This window comes from Brassica napus, unplaced genomic scaffold, assembly GCF_020379485.1.
Source record: "Brassica napus cultivar Da-Ae unplaced genomic scaffold, Da-Ae ScsIHWf_438;HRSCAF=669, whole genome shotgun sequence".
Taxonomy (NCBI): domain Eukaryota; kingdom Viridiplantae; phylum Streptophyta; class Magnoliopsida; order Brassicales; family Brassicaceae; genus Brassica; species Brassica napus.
In genome coordinates this window covers 14491-31584 of record NW_026016514.1, presented here as the reverse complement: position 1 = coordinate 31584, position 17094 = coordinate 14491, and the positions used below count along the sequence as shown (strand labels likewise).

At 36.3% G+C, this 17094-nt stretch overlaps 1 protein-coding gene across 3 annotated transcripts; it reads right to left on the bottom strand.

Moving 5' to 3' along the window:
- Positions 1-7995: 7995 nt before the first annotated feature.
- Positions 7996-9095, bottom strand: LOC106429985. 3 transcript variants are annotated; one of them, XM_013870758.3, is made up of 4 exons: positions 8898-9088; positions 8511-8714; positions 8330-8427; positions 7996-8240 (listed from the first exon to the last, which is right to left on the bottom strand). In XM_013870758.3, the coding sequence occupies exons 1-4, from the start codon at positions 9034-9036 to the stop codon at positions 8238-8240; spliced, it is 444 nt and encodes a 147-aa protein (XP_013726212.1). In that variant the 5' UTR covers positions 9037-9088; the 3' UTR covers positions 7996-8237. The 3 variants fall into 3 exon arrangements, with proteins under 3 accessions (XP_013726212.1, XP_022565323.1, XP_022565322.1); XM_022709602.2 differs by having other exon boundaries at positions 7996-8427; positions 8511-8627; positions 8898-9095; XM_022709601.2 differs by having other exon boundaries at positions 7996-8427.
- Positions 9096-17094: the final 7999 nt, after the last annotated feature.

Genomic DNA, 17094 nt, shown 5'->3' with positions numbered 1-17094 from the left:
GCCATAGAGAATACTGTCTTTCACTCTTGCCAAACGGGCTGAAACCATCAGTACATAATCCAAGGTAGACATTTCTTCTCTCATACGCAAAGTCGGGATATGTTGATTGGAAATGCTTCCACGCTTTTGCATCTGAAGGATGTCTAATCTCATCATTTGTTGAATGCTCTGCATGCCATCTCATTGGTTGCGCTGTGCGTTCAGACTGATACAACCTCTGCAACCTTTCTGTCAAAGGCAAATACCACATCCTTTTAAATGGCACAGGAACTCTTCCACTCGTATCTTTATAACGAGCATTTCCACAAAATTTGCATGTAACCCGCTGTTCATCCGCCCTCCAATAAATCATGCAGTATCGCTGCATACATCTATTACCTGATACGATAAACCAAGACCAGCTACCAGTTTTTGAACCTCGTAGTATGAACCAGTGGCTACATTATCCTCAGATAGAATACCTTTTACAAAATCAGCAATCGCATCCACACAGTCTTCAGCCAAATTATAATATGTTTTAATGTCCATCAGTCTTGTTGCAGATGATAAAGCTGAATGACCATCTCTGCAACCTTTGTACAAGGGTTGCTTTCCAGCATCCAACATATCATAAAATCTCATAGCTTCTGCATTGGGTAAATCTTCCCCTCTAAAACGATTATTTACTATCTGCTCAGTACCTACACCATAATCTACATCCATTCTATATGATTCTTCTAACCTAACCGCAGGCTGAGGTTCGCTAGTACTACCATATTCATAATCAGTTTCTCCATGATGATACCAAATTTTGTAACTTCGTGTAAACCCATTCAAATATAGATGAGTCCAAACATTCCACTCTTTAATAATCTTTCTATTTTTACAATTAGAGCAAGGACATCTTAACATACCTGTTTCTGCTTCCGGTTGTCGTTGAACTAACCCCATGAATTCGGTTATACCTCGTTTGTATTCTTCCGTAAGCAATCTCGTGTTCGGATCCAAATGAGGTCGATCGATCCAAGAACGATAATAATTTGAAGAAGACATGTTTTTTTCAATCAAATTCATGTGTAAATATAGTATGTGAGAGGATGAAGAAATGGAGTGAATGAAAAGGTTGGGGGTGCGGGTATTTATAGATGAAATGCTGCCGACAGTACCGAGGAAATTCCGACGGAATACCGACGGCAACGGCTCTTTCCTCGGAATTTCCTCGGAATTTATAAAATCCCCCAACGGCTCTCTAACGGCTATAATATATCCTTGGATATTCGTCGATGTTTTCTGAGGAATATGATTTCCTCGGTATTTCATCGGTATATTCCGAGGAAATTCCGAGGAAACCCAAATTTTAGGTTTTCTCGGAATTTCCTCGGAAATTCGTCGGAATATTCCGAGGATCTCATTTTCCGTCAGAATGTCCGTCAGAATTACGCTGTTTTCTTGTAGTGCTATGATCTTCTCTCCTAAAACTCTCTTCTGAAAATAAGAAAACACAAAAGGTGGCTGAAAGCTCTCTTGCCTCTAAACACTTAGGAAAGTATATAATCTATTAGGTTAAAAACTCGTCAGGGGTATTCTTGTAATTTGGTGAAGTCTTGGGTTTAAAGTCGGCTGCAACTAGGTCGCGCATCCGCGTCTCGGCATCGATCGATGGTACATGATGTACATCGATCGATCATAATCTTCAATCGTCGAGGCGTCTCTTCTGTATCGATCGACGACACTGGATGTGCATCGATCTATTGTCTCTCCTTCATATCGACCTCTAATGGTCAGCTCGGATGAAATCTCATTTAAGCTCCTAAATGCTCCATAATCATCACTTTACTCCAAGATACTTCTTAACCTGAAAACATACCTAATAGGATAGAATATATAGTATATAGATAGTAAAATATGTATATACCATGGATGAAAATGGGTCAAATCTATGGTATATCACCGATCGATACACCTTTTGCTCCGTCGATCGATTATTCTAAAGGAATATCTATCGACGCTTAGTCAAGCTTTACGCGCTGGTTGAATAATGCTCACTATGCTTACTAGATCAGCTTTCACCTTACTCTTACAATCCTTGCTCAATTTGGACGGATTCAGGGTGAGATTCAAATGTTAACTTGTGCCTACAACTACTAGGTCAAGGTTTTAGCTAGCTGAACTAGAAACATGCATTAATGACAATCCTAATAATGAATATCACAAATTAGTAATCTATAGTTGGGGCTAACCTCTCATAACCTATTTAAACCCTAAACCTAACAATAGAACTACTCAGACATAGCTAAGCAATTCATAACAACAAGGTATAAAAACTACATAGATAGATAATAGATAATAATGGAGTTCCAATCACAAATCTGTTTGGATCTTCTCTCCAACTCTACTAAAATTCTAGAAAACCTTTGATGTGATAATAAGAAAACAAGAAAGCACACTTTGGCAAGCTATAAATATTAGTTTAAAACTCGTCTGGGGCAATCTTGTAATTTGGTGAAGTCTTGGGCTCTAAGTTGGCAGGAACAAAATTACCCTAAGGAGTGAATTACTCTCTCAAATAAGAGGTTTAATTGTAGTACTTAGAGATCGAATCCACAAGGATCTAGGGAACCTAATAAATCTAATAAGAGTGATTAAGCTAGTTTGATTATGTTTAAATGTAAATAGCAGGTTGTGAGGAAGGCAGTTGCTCGATTGGCTTGATTGGGTTTTTGGTACTTGAATGAAATAGCTAGACTTCGGGTTTCTATTCAGGTAATTAGGATTATAATCCTACAGATACCTAACAGTTGTATGCATGATATTATAGAGCTCAAACGCTTATTGACAAACCGATCGGCGTTCGCTTTCTAGGTTTGTCTATTGACCAGATCTAAGTGTCGATCGATGATTCTAGAGGAATATCGATCGATACACCTTTTGCTCCGTCGATCGATTATTCTATAGGAATATCGATCGATACTCTCTTAGTCAAGCTTTACCCGGGGGTTGAATAATGCTCACTAGGCTTACTAGATCAGCTTTCGCCTTACTCTAATAATCCTAGCCTAATTAGTACGGATTCAGAGTGTTAACATGTGCCTACAACTCCTAGGTCAAGGTTATATCCAGCTAAACTAGAAACATGCATTAATGACAATCCTAATGATGAATATCATAACTTAGCAATCTATAGTTGGGGCTAATCCCTTATAACTTATTTAAACCCTCATAGCTAAGCAATTCATAACAACAAGGTATAAAAACTGCATAGATAGATAATAGATAATAATGGAGTTCCAATCGCAAATCTCTTTGGATCTTCTCTCCAACTCTACTAAAATCCTAGAAAACCTTTGCTGTGAAAATAAGAAAACAAAAAGCAGACTTTGCCTAAAACACTTTGGCAAGCTATAAATATTAGGTTAAAAACTCGTCTGGGGCAATCTTGTAATTTGGTGAAGTCTTGGTCTCTAAGTTGGCAGGAACCAAACGGGCTTCTGCGCGCTTAGCCCTCGATCGATGTCACAAGGTGTGCATCGATCGATTATTATCTCTAAATGTCGACCATTGATCTTGCTCGACGGTCAGCTCGGATGCTCTCTCCAATTATGTCCAAAATGCTCAAAATCATCACTTTCTCCCAAATCACTCATTATCCTATAAATATACTAAATAGATTATAAAACATCGTAATTAGTTATTTAAACACTTATAAACCATGGCTAAAAGTGGGTAAAATCCTAATCAACGAGTAATTCTCTCAAAGTCAGTGTTCTAGGTTGATTATGTTTAAATTTGATCTCACTCAAATTTCCCTAAAGAGTGAATTACTCTCTCAAATATGAGGTTTAATTATAGTAATTAGGGATCGAATCCACAAAGATCTAGGGAACCTAATAAATCTAATAAGAGTGATTAAGCTAGGTTGATTATGTTTAAACGTAAATAGCAGGTTGTGAGGAATGCAGTTGCTCGATTGGTTTGATTGGGTTTTTGGTACTTAAATGAAATAGCTAGACTTAGGGTTTCTATTCAAGTAATCATGATTATAATCCTACAGATGCCTAACAGTTGTATGCATGATATTATAGAGCTCAAACGCTTATGAACAAAACGATCGGCGTTCGCTTTCTAGGTTTGTCTATTGACCAGATCTAAGTGCCGTTCTAGAGGAATATCGATCGATACACTTTTTGCTCTGTCGATCGATTATTCTATAGGAATATCGATCAATGCTCTCTTAGTCAAGGTTTACGCGCGGGTTGAATAATGCTCACTAGGCTTACTAGATTAGAATTTACCTTACTCTAACAATCCTAGCTCAATTAGGACGGATTCAGGGTGAGATTCAAGTGTTAACTTGCGCCTACAACTCCTAGGTCAAGGTTCTAGCTAGCTAAACTAGAAACATGCATTAATGACAATCCTAATGATGAGTATCACAACTTAGCAATCTATAGTTGGGGCTAATCCATGATAACCTATTTAAACCCTAAACCTAACAACAGGAGTACTCAGACATAGCTAAGCAATTCCTAACAACAAGGTATAAAAACTACATAGATAGATAATAGATAATAATGGAGTTCCAATCACAAAACTCTTTGGATCTTCTCTCCAACTCTACTAAAATCCTAGAAAACCTTTGCTGTGAAAATAAAAACAAGAAGCACACTTTGCCTAAAACACTTTGGCATGCTATAAATATTAGGTTAAAACTCGCCAGGGGCAATTTTGTAATTTGGTAAAATTTTGGGCTCTAAGTCGGCTGGAACCAAACGGGTTTATGTGCGCTTCACTGTCGATCGATGTCACAAGGTGTGCATCGATTGATTATTTATCTCTAAATGTCGACCACTGGTCTTGCTCGATGGTCAGCTCGGATTCTCTCTCTAATTATCTCCAAAATACTCCAAAATCATCTTTTTTTTCCAAATCACTTCTAATCCTATAAATATACTAAATAAACTCTAAAACATAGTAATTGGTTATTAAAACACTTATAAACCATGGTAAAAGTGGATAAAATCTATGGCTTATCACCTGGTCGCCAGATTATGGATGGGATTCCGTATCGCAACGAGATGTCGAGAAGATTAACGTTTTGTTCTGTTAAGTCGAACTGGGAGAAGGGTGCTACGGGGAGTTCATCCTTGATTCCGATTCTCGATTCGAAATAAAAGCAAAAGACGGCCTCAGTCGTTAAGGATTCTCCCGTTTCTCTGAGTTCACACTCGGTTTTTCAGGCAGGCTCGATTGATCCAAAGCGAAAACGACGTCGATCTACGAAGGCTGTTACGTCAAAGCCAGATCGATCCATCCTTGGAGCTTATGGCAACTGGATGAAATTTGTTCATGAAAGTGATGGTCCTTTGTCTGCAAACCGGGAGAGCCTTGTTCATCTTGCTCATTGTACGAGGCCTTGAGGTTGCCACATTTTGGCACTGACTACTCTGGACGAAGAAAAGGCTTATGCCAAGATAGATGTTGCGAACTCGAAAGTTCATATATATCTTTATAGATCTTCGTGTGATTCGTTCTTTAGCGTAATTGAAATATTTTATATTTTCCTATAAAAATCCATGCATAATTCTCTAAAAATATGAAAATGAGTTTTTATACAAAAAAAAACATACAAACAGGAAAATGATCAAAAAAAATCATTGAGGAAATAAAAGATCCTTATACTCTAACTGTATAAATATAGAAATATAAATAATTATTCAAATAAATAATAAAAAAAAATATTATTTTCAAATAATATATTTTTAATTCGAATTTTTTTCTCAAACCTTTTTCAAAATTTTATTTTGAAGTCTGAAACAAATTTTAAAAGTTTATTGTAAATATTATTATTTTTTTTTTAAATCCTTAAGTGCACCCTCAAATTAAATTCTTACATTTAGATTAATTAGCCAAAAAAAATATAAATATATATTTACATATTTAATGAAATATTTAGGTTATTTTGACTTGTTATAGTTATGTCAAAAATAATAATATCACACTAGTGAATTTGTCAAAATCAAACATGTATTCGTTTTGCCAACTTTCTCTATAATTACTTCACATTTTTTTAAGTACAACAACAATTATAGACATAAACCACCCAAGACTAAGAGGGTAGGTAAACTAGTATTTAATAGTATCTAATCATTATTTAGTTAAAAACAATTATGAAAAGTAAAAAGAGAAAGAAAGAAAGATTTTTGACGAGAACTTCAACAAAACAATTAAGATGTTTTTGTTACATGTGTTAGTTTTATTTGTTGAATCTCTTTTAATAGCTAAACATAATTACTTATTAAATTATATTAAAATTGTAATTATTTGCATTTTGAGATATTTTAAGTGACATAATCATGAATGAAAGTAGAACTGGACAAAATATTCGGAAATATTGAACCAATTGTTATTTGTTTTGATTCGAACAAAAAAAATTGGATATCCGAAAAAAAAAATTAATACACAATATCAAGTAAAAAACAAAACAAATCATAATATTTTTAGGAATAGATACCCGAAAGCATATATACATATATTTATGTACATGTTACACAAATATTATCTTGAATATAAGTTTTATAGTGTTTTTATTTAATAAATTCACATGAGTGATATAATGTAGTAATTTATAAGGTTGGTTAACAATCTCTCAATCTCTATTGAATAAGACTCCCTGTCGGATGACAATAAAACTTGCAAATCGAGAGGAATGGTATAGGGCCACAGAGGGATGGCGACTAGAATGTTCCAATAGCTTTTAACCATTGTAATTTGTCATTTGCAATTGGGTCGACCATCTATTTCCCCACGATAACTATCATATAGCATCAAATCTCCACCGAACTTTAACCTCATGCTAAATCCCCACAAAATATAAATTGCAAAGCTATTTCTCCATGAATCAATAGTTCGTAACTTAATTACTCATAGATCATGGTTTAAATTGGTTTATTGGTTTTAATTGGTTTACTCCTAATCAAAAAGCTTAAAATCAATTAAACCAAACCAAAATCCAATTTTTATATATAATTTTTTTTTCTTAAAAAATTTATCATCTTCTTCAGAGGTCTTCCTTCTCCTTTTTCACCAACGTCGTTAATCCTAGCCATGGCCAAAAACTGATCTTCTCTCATGATCAATTTATTGGTGAGAACGAAAGTAGTATTGGAGTCATCCCAAACCTTTCTTAGTACACAATACCGTCACTGGTCTTCCTAAAGCCGATAAGCTTTGTTGCTCGCGGCGTTTCTCCTCCTCTGACCCTTCACTCATCGTCTCTGAGCATCTCCTCAATCCAGGCTATAATCTCTCCTCCTCCATTGCCATTTAATAAAAAACGTAGATATCACCATCGTAAATCCGTCAATATACTGCAGGAGAGACTCGCAGTTTTCGGTATATATGCTTATGTTGCGGACGAATTTGATGGTTTCTGGAGAAAAAGATTATATGGGTTTAATCTAACCGACATGTTGATGAATTAAATGTTGAATTTGGTTTCTGGGTACTTAAGCCTCTCAAAGAAAAGGCATGGGCGGATATCCTTGATGAAGGAGACAATATTGATTGGAAGAAGAATATAAGTTTGATGTTTCTTTGAAAAAAAAAAATACAAAAGAGATTTTAGTACATCACAGAAACATAAGAAGGTTTACGAATTACGGTGGTTCAGGTGGGGAGTTTATGCGTTTTTTTTTTACAACTGAAGAAGGTTTTGTTTTGTTTATCAGAAAACAAAGATACATCACAGGTAGATGGCTGGTAAAAATATATATATAAAAATTGGATTTTGATTTGGTGTAGTTGATTTTAAGTTGTTTGGTTAAGAGAAAACCAATTTAAACAAATAAACCAATTTAAACCGTGGTCTATGTGTAATTAAGTTTTGAACTACTGATTCATGGAGAAATAAGTTTGTAACATTTAATTCATGGAGATTTAGAATGAGGTCATAGTTCGGTGGGGATCTGATGATATATGATAGTTATCACCGTGAAATAGATAGTCCACCCTTTGCAATTTAACGAAAGCGGAAGCATATTAAAGAAACGGGAAGCAGTTCAACAAAGCAAGACAAAGCAGTTTAACAAAGCAGTTTAACAAAGCAAGACAAAGCAGTTTTGGGAATTCTATACACGGGTTCCATGTCAAAGAGGAGCAACTGGCCTCGGCTTCAACTAATTGGCAGAACACGTTTGAGAGCTTGTCAGCTGGCCTCCGGTTGGTCTTTAAAAAGGCTTGCCAGAAACAAGGCTGAACTTTCACTAGGAACCAGCCAATGCGGTTCAGTTTTGGATAAGAGAAGACCATGTGTATTATATAAGCTTTCGAAAGACAAAATCGTGTCTCTTACGATTTTTTTGGAGAGGACAATAATATTTGAGTGAGGATATGACAGTGCCCAAAAAGAAATGTCCACTAACATCGAAGAAATTCTGGCATAGTCATCACCTGGAAAAAGTTTATCAACGGATGAGATATTAGATTATCTATAAATAAGAGAAATAAAAGAGTGTCTAAAACAATTCATTAACCTTTGGGCAAGAAATCGAATTCGACAAAGGTCTCCAGACATTTAGGTAGCAATTCACCAGTATCAACGTAAACATAGATTGACAACTCCCCTTTATAACCCTTGTTGACAAGAGCGTCTTTCATACGGTTACAAAACAATACAGGATCGGCACCAATAGGAATAGGGTAATCAGCAATGTCCCAAAAGACAGATGTCTTAGCGTCTGCAAACGGAAAACGATTAAACAATTACTAGGAGAAGGAAGAAAAAAAAGAAATCAAATTTACTATGACAGATCGACGATAAGAAACACTAGTTTTACGATGACAGACCTATCAGATGAAATCTAATTCAGATCCCCGCCGGAAAATTATAAGCAAGAGGTAGAGATACAGAGAGATCTTACTTTCGAATATTACTACCGGCGTAGGCACGGGTTTGCAGGTAAACTGCGGATTAGAAATCATTTCGGTATATCGCGGATCGGATGTGCCTTCGTCCATAACCATGTTGAAAGACTGCGGAAAAGGCTTGCTTTCGTCCATCTAGGGTTCGCTCAGGGTTTGTGCCTCCCGTCGTTGTCTATTTATCTAATCTCTCTCTCTTTATATATATATATAATATATGTCACTGGGCTTGTTCAGTTCGGGCAGATGGCCCAGATCTAAACCCAATAAAGCAGCCTATATAGTTTTAAGTCCGACCAGTTCTTTTTTTTTGTCAACACAGCCATAAAAAAAACTTAATAATTTGCCTTTTTTAGAAAAAAATCATAACTCGCACTAAACTATATTTGCGAAGTGATTTACCACATGTCATTTCTACAATAAATTTTACAAAACAAATTTGACATAGCTACTGAAATTGATGACATGTCTTATCGCTTAATATGACATGGACAATTGCATTTAATGTTAATTTATATTTTTGGTAAACTTTTTAAAATATGGTAATAACTCATATATTACATTTAATTTCAATTTATGTTTTTGGAATTTTTTTTAGAATATGGAAATAACTCATAAATCATCATTAAAGTAAATATATTCAAATATGACATTATAAATTTCGAAAATAATTTAATTATATATTTTAAAATTATACAATTTTATTACTAAAATTTTCAAAAATGTATACAATTTTTTTAGAAAATTATAAAAATCTAATCGTAAAATCATTATTTTCTTATATATCTACAAATTTTATAAATATTGATTAATTTTAATTTTTGGTAATTATGCAACTTTTACAATTTATTTAATATATATAATTAAAATAAATAGATAGAAAAATCTATCTAAGATTATAATTTCAAATATATACATGCACATTCTTAAATATTGTTTTTATGTTTAATTAAATCAAATTTATATTAAAATATTGATACGAAAAAAGAAAATTTATAATATTAATAAAATTTTATTTTAAAATATAATTTATATTTATCTGTTAAAAAATATTTTAAATTTTTCTACTGCACATGGTGCAGTGCACATGGTGCAGTGCACATGGTGCAGTGCACATGGTGCAGGAAGACACCTAGTTTTATTTAAATAACTAGTGTTTGATCTAGTACTACTTACAGGTAAATAATTTCTTAATTTACATATGTATTAAGAGTACAATTCATGGATGTAAGATTCGCTGAATAGTATATCTAGAAAATTACAACGACAGTAAGTTAAAATACTTCCATTAACAGTATTACCTTATTTTGTCCATATAGCACGACTGATATGCCATCTTTATGTTTCTTAATATGCTTGAGCTAGTTTTTTTTCTCTTTGATGTATGTCCATAATAAACCAAAAAAGTAACACTGAAACTTCTCATCTTAACTGAAAGAAAAATGTAAAAATATTTACACTAGTGTTTCCATGGTCAATCTATTTGTGGAGACTTACTGTCTTTTTCTAAAAAAAGGCTACGAACCTATCAAACACCCCGATAGTAATCTGAAAAAGGAAAATTAAATAAACAAAAATCAAATCAAATCAAATAAATTGACAAATATAAAAGAGGCTACTGGTTCAATTGAAGAAGCCCAGTTTTGTATATCTCCTCTCTTCCTCGAAAGTCTGAAACTTTCATCACCGTCTTTGTTGTTTTATTTCATACAAAAGTATAAGAGAGTATTACTTTGAGAAGGAGAAAATGAATTTAAAACCAATAGTCAGAAATCTATACCAATCGTTGTCACTACACTAATAACCCAAAAATAGGTTGAGGAGATGACGATGGGAAGAACAAATAGAAAAGATGATTAATTAACTGAAAATGGATATTGTAGACAACGGGAGCTCTAGTAACATCATCTTCCAGTCCGCCTATCACGACATGGGACTGGAAGAAAGCACACTAACGGGGTAAGGTCACCCCACTCGTAGGATTCAGTAGAGAGATCAAGCAAACCACAAGAGATGTCACTTTCCCGGTATACGCTGAAGGGATCAACATGTCAACCAAATTCATGGTCGTCGATTGCAAGTCATCCAACAACATGATACTGGGGCGGGCATGGATCCATGACATGGTAGCCATTGTAGTAACCTTCCTGAAGGGGTAAAACGGTCAAGATTGACAAAGTCAGAATTTGGAGCCAAGCTTTTAGGAATCAAAGAATGATGAGGAATGTTGAGTTTTGATCATTGAAAACATGACATGATTCGAAGAACATAGAAGATTGGTCGAGCATCAACTTGGTGGTCGAATCGTGGGCGATAAGGATCAATCAAGAAGTTTTGGAGTACGAGGTGGTCGTGGGTGAACCATGAGTCGAATATTCCACTCGACCATGGTTAGACAATGTGATAGATTGATCAGAAGGACGTTTTGGGAGAATAACATTTTTGGAGCACGATGTTTTCAGAAAACTTAATAAAATATTATGTTGGGAACATAATATGTCACAAGCAGGATGGGAGTTAAGCAGGATGGGAAGTAAGTACGACGGGATCGAAACACGACGAGAAAACCCGAAATTGGACGAAAACCCTAATTTTGGTATTATATAGTTTTTTTTTGGTGAAGCTGGAGGATCGGAAAATATTTACCATCAAGGTCAGAATTCTGTTTGGAATTTATTAAATACTTTCAGCTCATCAGAACGGACGCGGAAATATATTCGGGATTGATCGCGGGTCGGAAATATGCCGAAAGGGCCGAAATCAGATGAATGGACCGAGAAGCACGAGGTGGCTTCAGGCATGGGATCAGAACGTGGCGGAAACATTCTGGCAGGGTATGTGGTAGTCCTCGGCGTTCGGTTCTCGGTTCGATTCATGTTCGGTTTTTTCCGTTCTTCGGTTCTAGAGGTTTAGGATCCATATAGGAACCGTCCTATTTTCGGTTCGGATCGGTTCACTTATTTTCGGTTCCGGTTCGGTTCGAATATTGAAATTGAAAACCGGCCAAAAACGAAAATATTTTTTGGTTCCTATTCGGTTCGGTTTGTAGTATAATAATCGAACCAAGAACCCGAAAAGAACCGACAAAACCGAAGAACCAAATATTCTTTTACGAATGAAAAAAAAAACAAAAAGTAACCAAAAACCTGAAAAATCCCAAATATAACCGAACATTCTACAAAGACAAAAAATAAACCAGAATAATCCAAAACAAAGTACAAGTAGAAATGCAGAATCATTCAAATTTCAAAGAATAGTAGTTCAAGAAACATAAGTTTCAAACATACGATCTAAACACCATCTCCGAACGTAAGTTCTCAGCTTCTCTAGTCCAACTTCATCTCCAAAGCTTCATATGTAAGAGAAGACTCATAAGAAACATAATTCTAAACACCTAAACATATCATGATTTTCAACTTAAGGGCTTAGAAATGAAAGCATACCAAATCAGTCATAAGGAGCAATCTTCTCAATTTCTCATGACTGATTTGTCTCACGACCCTTTCCTCCTATACAAAACACAATATTAAAAATCTGAAATAGTTATTAGATAAAGTAACACTCAAACTGAAATTTTTTTAAGAATACAAAGTTACCTTGCTCAAGTTCATCTTGTAATTCAACAAATGAAAGCATTTGTTGTATAGTAACAACTCCTTTCTCATTTAACTCACACTTCCGGCACTATTCGGTGCACATCAATACCTCGATCATGTAGTGTGTCAAACAGTTTCTACTAGGTTGTAGATGCGCCCACTTATGCTAAATGCAGATTCAGAAGCTACAGAAGACACTTGCATTGCAAGTACATCCCTTGCTATATCCGACAAAACTGGAAACTTAGAACTATTTATTTTCCACCATCCCAAAATATCATATTCTGTTCCTTTCAAAAAATTTGGATTTTCAACCTTCTCTTTCAGATATAGCTCCACTTCATTACTGGAATCTTGAAATCCGGTTTCATTGACCAAATCTTTTTAGATACAATCCATTCTTCCATATCCTAAATCAACATCTAAGTCCATTTTGTCATCATCACCACCAAAATCTTGAGACCCTTGTCCATTAATACTTGCTGCCTCAGTCGACTGAGAAGCTGTCCCATTTGCAACACTTGATCTGATCAGGTTGTACTCATCAAACAATCGGTTCAACACATCCAAGCACTACAAGAAAACGTCTCATATATAGCATGAGGAAAACGCTATTGAAAGATAGCGCAACGTTATGGCGAACACTGTATCTTCCCCCGCAATCTTTTCTCGGGCACTTTAGATAGCGTTTTTTTGTGTGCTATTTTAATGTATTATTTTGATAGCGTTTATTAGTTATGCAATTGTAATACTTATGATATCATAGAATAAATGCTGTTATAGTTTCAATAAAAATTAAAAAAAATACAATTAAATATATTTAAAAATTTTGTATATTAAAATTGGTTATATGACTAGTATATTAAACTAAAATCAAACTAAACCAAATTTTTGAAAAAGTTAAAGCTACAACTAAAACTTCTGAACCTAAAGTTCTATCTCCTAGTGCCGCACCACACTACGACTCGCATCTCCACAGCACGACGTCTTGCCTCCTCTGTCGTCAAGCTTCTCGCACCAGACTTATAAAGGGAAAATGATGTTAAGCAGAGAGCCATGGAGAGTGATCCTGACAGGGACTCGTTGTGGAAGAGTTGTTATACTCCACGTAATCATGATCACTGTTGGGGTCAAAATCGGTCACGACGGAATCAATGTCTGAAAGTCCGTGTTGAGGTCGAAAACGGTTGCAACGAAGTTAACGTCAAAATCCCCGAAGAAGAAAACGTAGAAACCTTGTTCGACAAATACTTTTTCGAAATAGATTCTTCTTTACGAAAATCTTTGCGGAAGAAACGCGAGTCATTGGACAAGAGCTCGAAGAGGGTCGCTACGCAGCAACCGAACGCATGTTCCGCTCGGTCGCTACGTAGCGACCTAGCTCGAGCCAAAGCTCGATCGCTACGTAGCGACCAAGCTCTTCCGAAACGTCGATACGACATTAGTCCATGCGTTCTTGTCTACCCTTAGATGCTATCTCCCGAAGACCGTAGCGAACCAATTTCACGATTCCCCGCCATTCTAAGTTATCGATCAAATTTTACCGTAAAAACCGTGGAAAGTTCGTTCTTTATCGAAAGAAGCCGTAATAAACGCTTCGAGTCGGAAGACGGCCCAAAGGGACCTAAGACATGACTTGAGGCCCAACTTACGATTTCTTAACCAACAGCCCGTAAGCCGCATGACGGTTTACGCTTGGTTCGCAAGGAAAGATAAATGTCAAGTTTTTGCGGATAAATACGAAATTTTGAAGATAATTACGAAGATCGGAAAAAATGGAATAACTCCATTTTTATGCTATGGCGACTTAAGGGCAGAAGGAGAAAAGCGTAAACCGACCTTGGAGCCAGTATATAAGGAGTCCTAGGCGAGAGGCATGGATAGAGGACTTTTTCGGAGAAAACTTAGCACTTAGAGCAATTAGGCAACTTTCCGTTTTTGCTATTTCGAGCTGTGACTCAACTAGGTTTTGCAGTCTTAGGTTGTTAGAACTAGGAATCTCGCCAACAGCTCTCGTGGCCAAGGCTTCTACCTTGTTGTAACGCTCATACGCAGATTCAGAATAAAACTCCTTTTGCTCTCTTTTACGATTTCTTATTTCTTTTCGTCTTTAGTTGCATTTTCTGATTGCTTAGCGTGTGGTTTAACAGATATCCGGGACCTCTGGGAAATTAGGGTTTTCCTAATTTTCCTAATTTAAACGGAAATCGACAGTGCGAATTTCGGTTCCCACAATCACCATTTTCTGGTTTAGATAAAGAAGAAAGCAATTAAGACTTTTCAAAGCATCATGATCTCTGTAACTATATGCTGTGATGTTAAGATTTACCACTAGTGGTGATTCCATTACGTGTCTTCAGTGATTGAACCTCCGCGCCTCCGAGCTTTACCGAACTCCTCCACATCGCCTCCGAGCTTCACCAAGTAGTACATCCCAATTCAAGTAGAAAACACCACCTAACAAAATACACAGACACACAATATGAGAGCAAAAACTAGAATTTGAACTTAGTAATTTGGCCAAAAGATACCTCTTAAAGTTTGTCAACTGCTTCATCAATTCCTGCAACATCACAAAATTCATCAACCGCATATGTATTCTCTCTGTCTCATCTGTCCTCCTTCTACAATCAACACAAAGCATAAACAATTAGAGCTCAAACAAGGAAGGAAAGAAAGAAGCAGAAGAATCTGAACAAGAAGAACCATAGTCATGACAAGTCGTGTGATCTCCTCCACACCACTCCATCATCTGCTTCTTGATGTGGCTGTTGGTGGAGCTGTGGTTCCAGTTGTGTAGTGTATCATCAAACAAATTGTGCTATGACAATTAGTAGGAACAAGTCAAGAAAATTTAACTCAAATGAAACGAGCCATTAACACAAGTGTTCTCAATTGACATGTAATTTTGAAGTATGAGTAGGAACCGTACCAAAAGACTGAAAATGATTTCACCGCCTTCCTCACAAATCTCAAAGCAGCCACGTCTTGATTGTTACAGCAAACCCAAAAAAAAAGAAAAGAATTATCTAAGGAAAAGCATACATGTTAACTATAATGTGTCAACAATCATGAACATCAAGAAATTATGGAAATATAGGCATGTGCAGTCAAACGATTTACTACCTTCTCAGCATTTAGAGTCACTAAGATCCAGGAACAGCTTCCTCCAGGCCTTTCTTCCCCTGGTTTGCTTCAAGAAAACAATAAGAAACTTCAGTCAGGTAGCGGAAACAGAACATCACACAAATGTAGTAAGAGAAATGGTTAGTTCTTTCTCCCTCAAACATCACCACAACAAGACACACGAAGTACCAAATATCTCAATGCATGACTAAACAAGATTTAGTTTTCTGCAACAAAGTTCTAAAGAAGATGAAGAAGCTTATTTTCATGTACCCACCTGCGAGTAAACAGTAGGATATCAAGAATTAAAACCATCAAAAGTACACATTTTAAGTTTCGAATTCTGAGATTGACATGGATATATGACTCTAACCTTCTGAATTTGATGGTAGAGAGCCAGAAGTATCCAAACTCTTTGTTCATGCTGTTGGGTGTACATTGGTAGCCTTTCCACCATACCATGGAAATCCTCTTTAACTCTCTCCACGAAGGCCATTGGAATATGCTTCCCAACAGATTCAATAGCAACACAACAAAGACAACACAAGAAGATCAATATCTTCTTAAAAACGGTAAGATAAACCCCCAAATTTTGAATACCTAAAAAATTAAATTTGGTTTCATTACCTTTTTGAGTTTCCTGGTCTCCTTCTGTAGATTAACCAGTTTCATCTTCAAATCTATACGAACAAACATGTAAAATTTTGATATATCAAAGCAATTTTGAAGATACAGAGCAGAGAGAGGGAGATAAAGGACTACCAGAAGGAATAAGAGATACTTAAAGAAACACCGCAAGAGCGCCACTAGAGACTTCTAACCCGAACGAATATGTACCGGCTAGGGTTTTCACTTTAGAATCAGCGACTCAGGTTCTGGATCGGAGAATTTCTGGGGTGGCTGTAGAGGATGGATTTAACCATCCCTCAAGGCCCGAAGAACAGACGGCCTGGCCCGCGGAACATTACGACAGGTCGGCTTGACGGCTCGGGACGCCGACTCCTCAGCTGGACCTGAGAGTGCTTTTGGTCGACCGAGCGTCGATTAGGCGCATACAGCTTAACGGCTTACCGAAGCGACATTGGCTTCTCAGCCCAACGAGTTAAAAGCCACAAAAACGACGCGAGCTAGGTCACAAAAGGACACCAAGTCAACTATAAAAGGAGAGAGGGATGCGACGTAAAGAGGATCCGAAATCCCTCACACATACTTGGCGGCTAGATTAGGGTTTTACCTTTACTCTCTCGCCGTACTGTATTTTTCCAGCAAAGCTCTTCGAGCTCCGGTTTCCTTTCTTTTACGCATCTCCTTTCCTTGTAACCGATTCAAAAATTTTCCGACCATCTATAAGACGTCTTTGCTTAACCCACATCTAAAACCAAACGTCTCACCGTTTAGTACCGTTTCCCGATCAAACAGTTGGCGCCCACCGTGGGGCAACTAGCAAAGTAACGTCAACAAGATAGCGACGAGC

What these genes read in the sequence shown, in the direction of transcription:
- LOC106429985 (XM_022709601.2), bottom strand. Translation starts at nt 9,036, where the DNA reads ATGGACGAAAGCAAGCCTTTTCCGCAGTCTTTCAACATGGTTATGGAC. An exon ending in GCCGGTAGTAATATTCGAAA is followed by an intron (nt 8,715 to 8,897) that starts GTAAGATCTCTC and finishes TTCCGTTTGCAG; the next exon opens with ACGCTAAGACATCTGTCTTT. An exon ending in ATTCGATTTCTTGCCCAAAG is followed by an intron (nt 8,428 to 8,510) that starts GTTAATGAATTG and finishes AACTTTTTCCAG; the next exon opens with GTGATGACTATGCCAGAATT.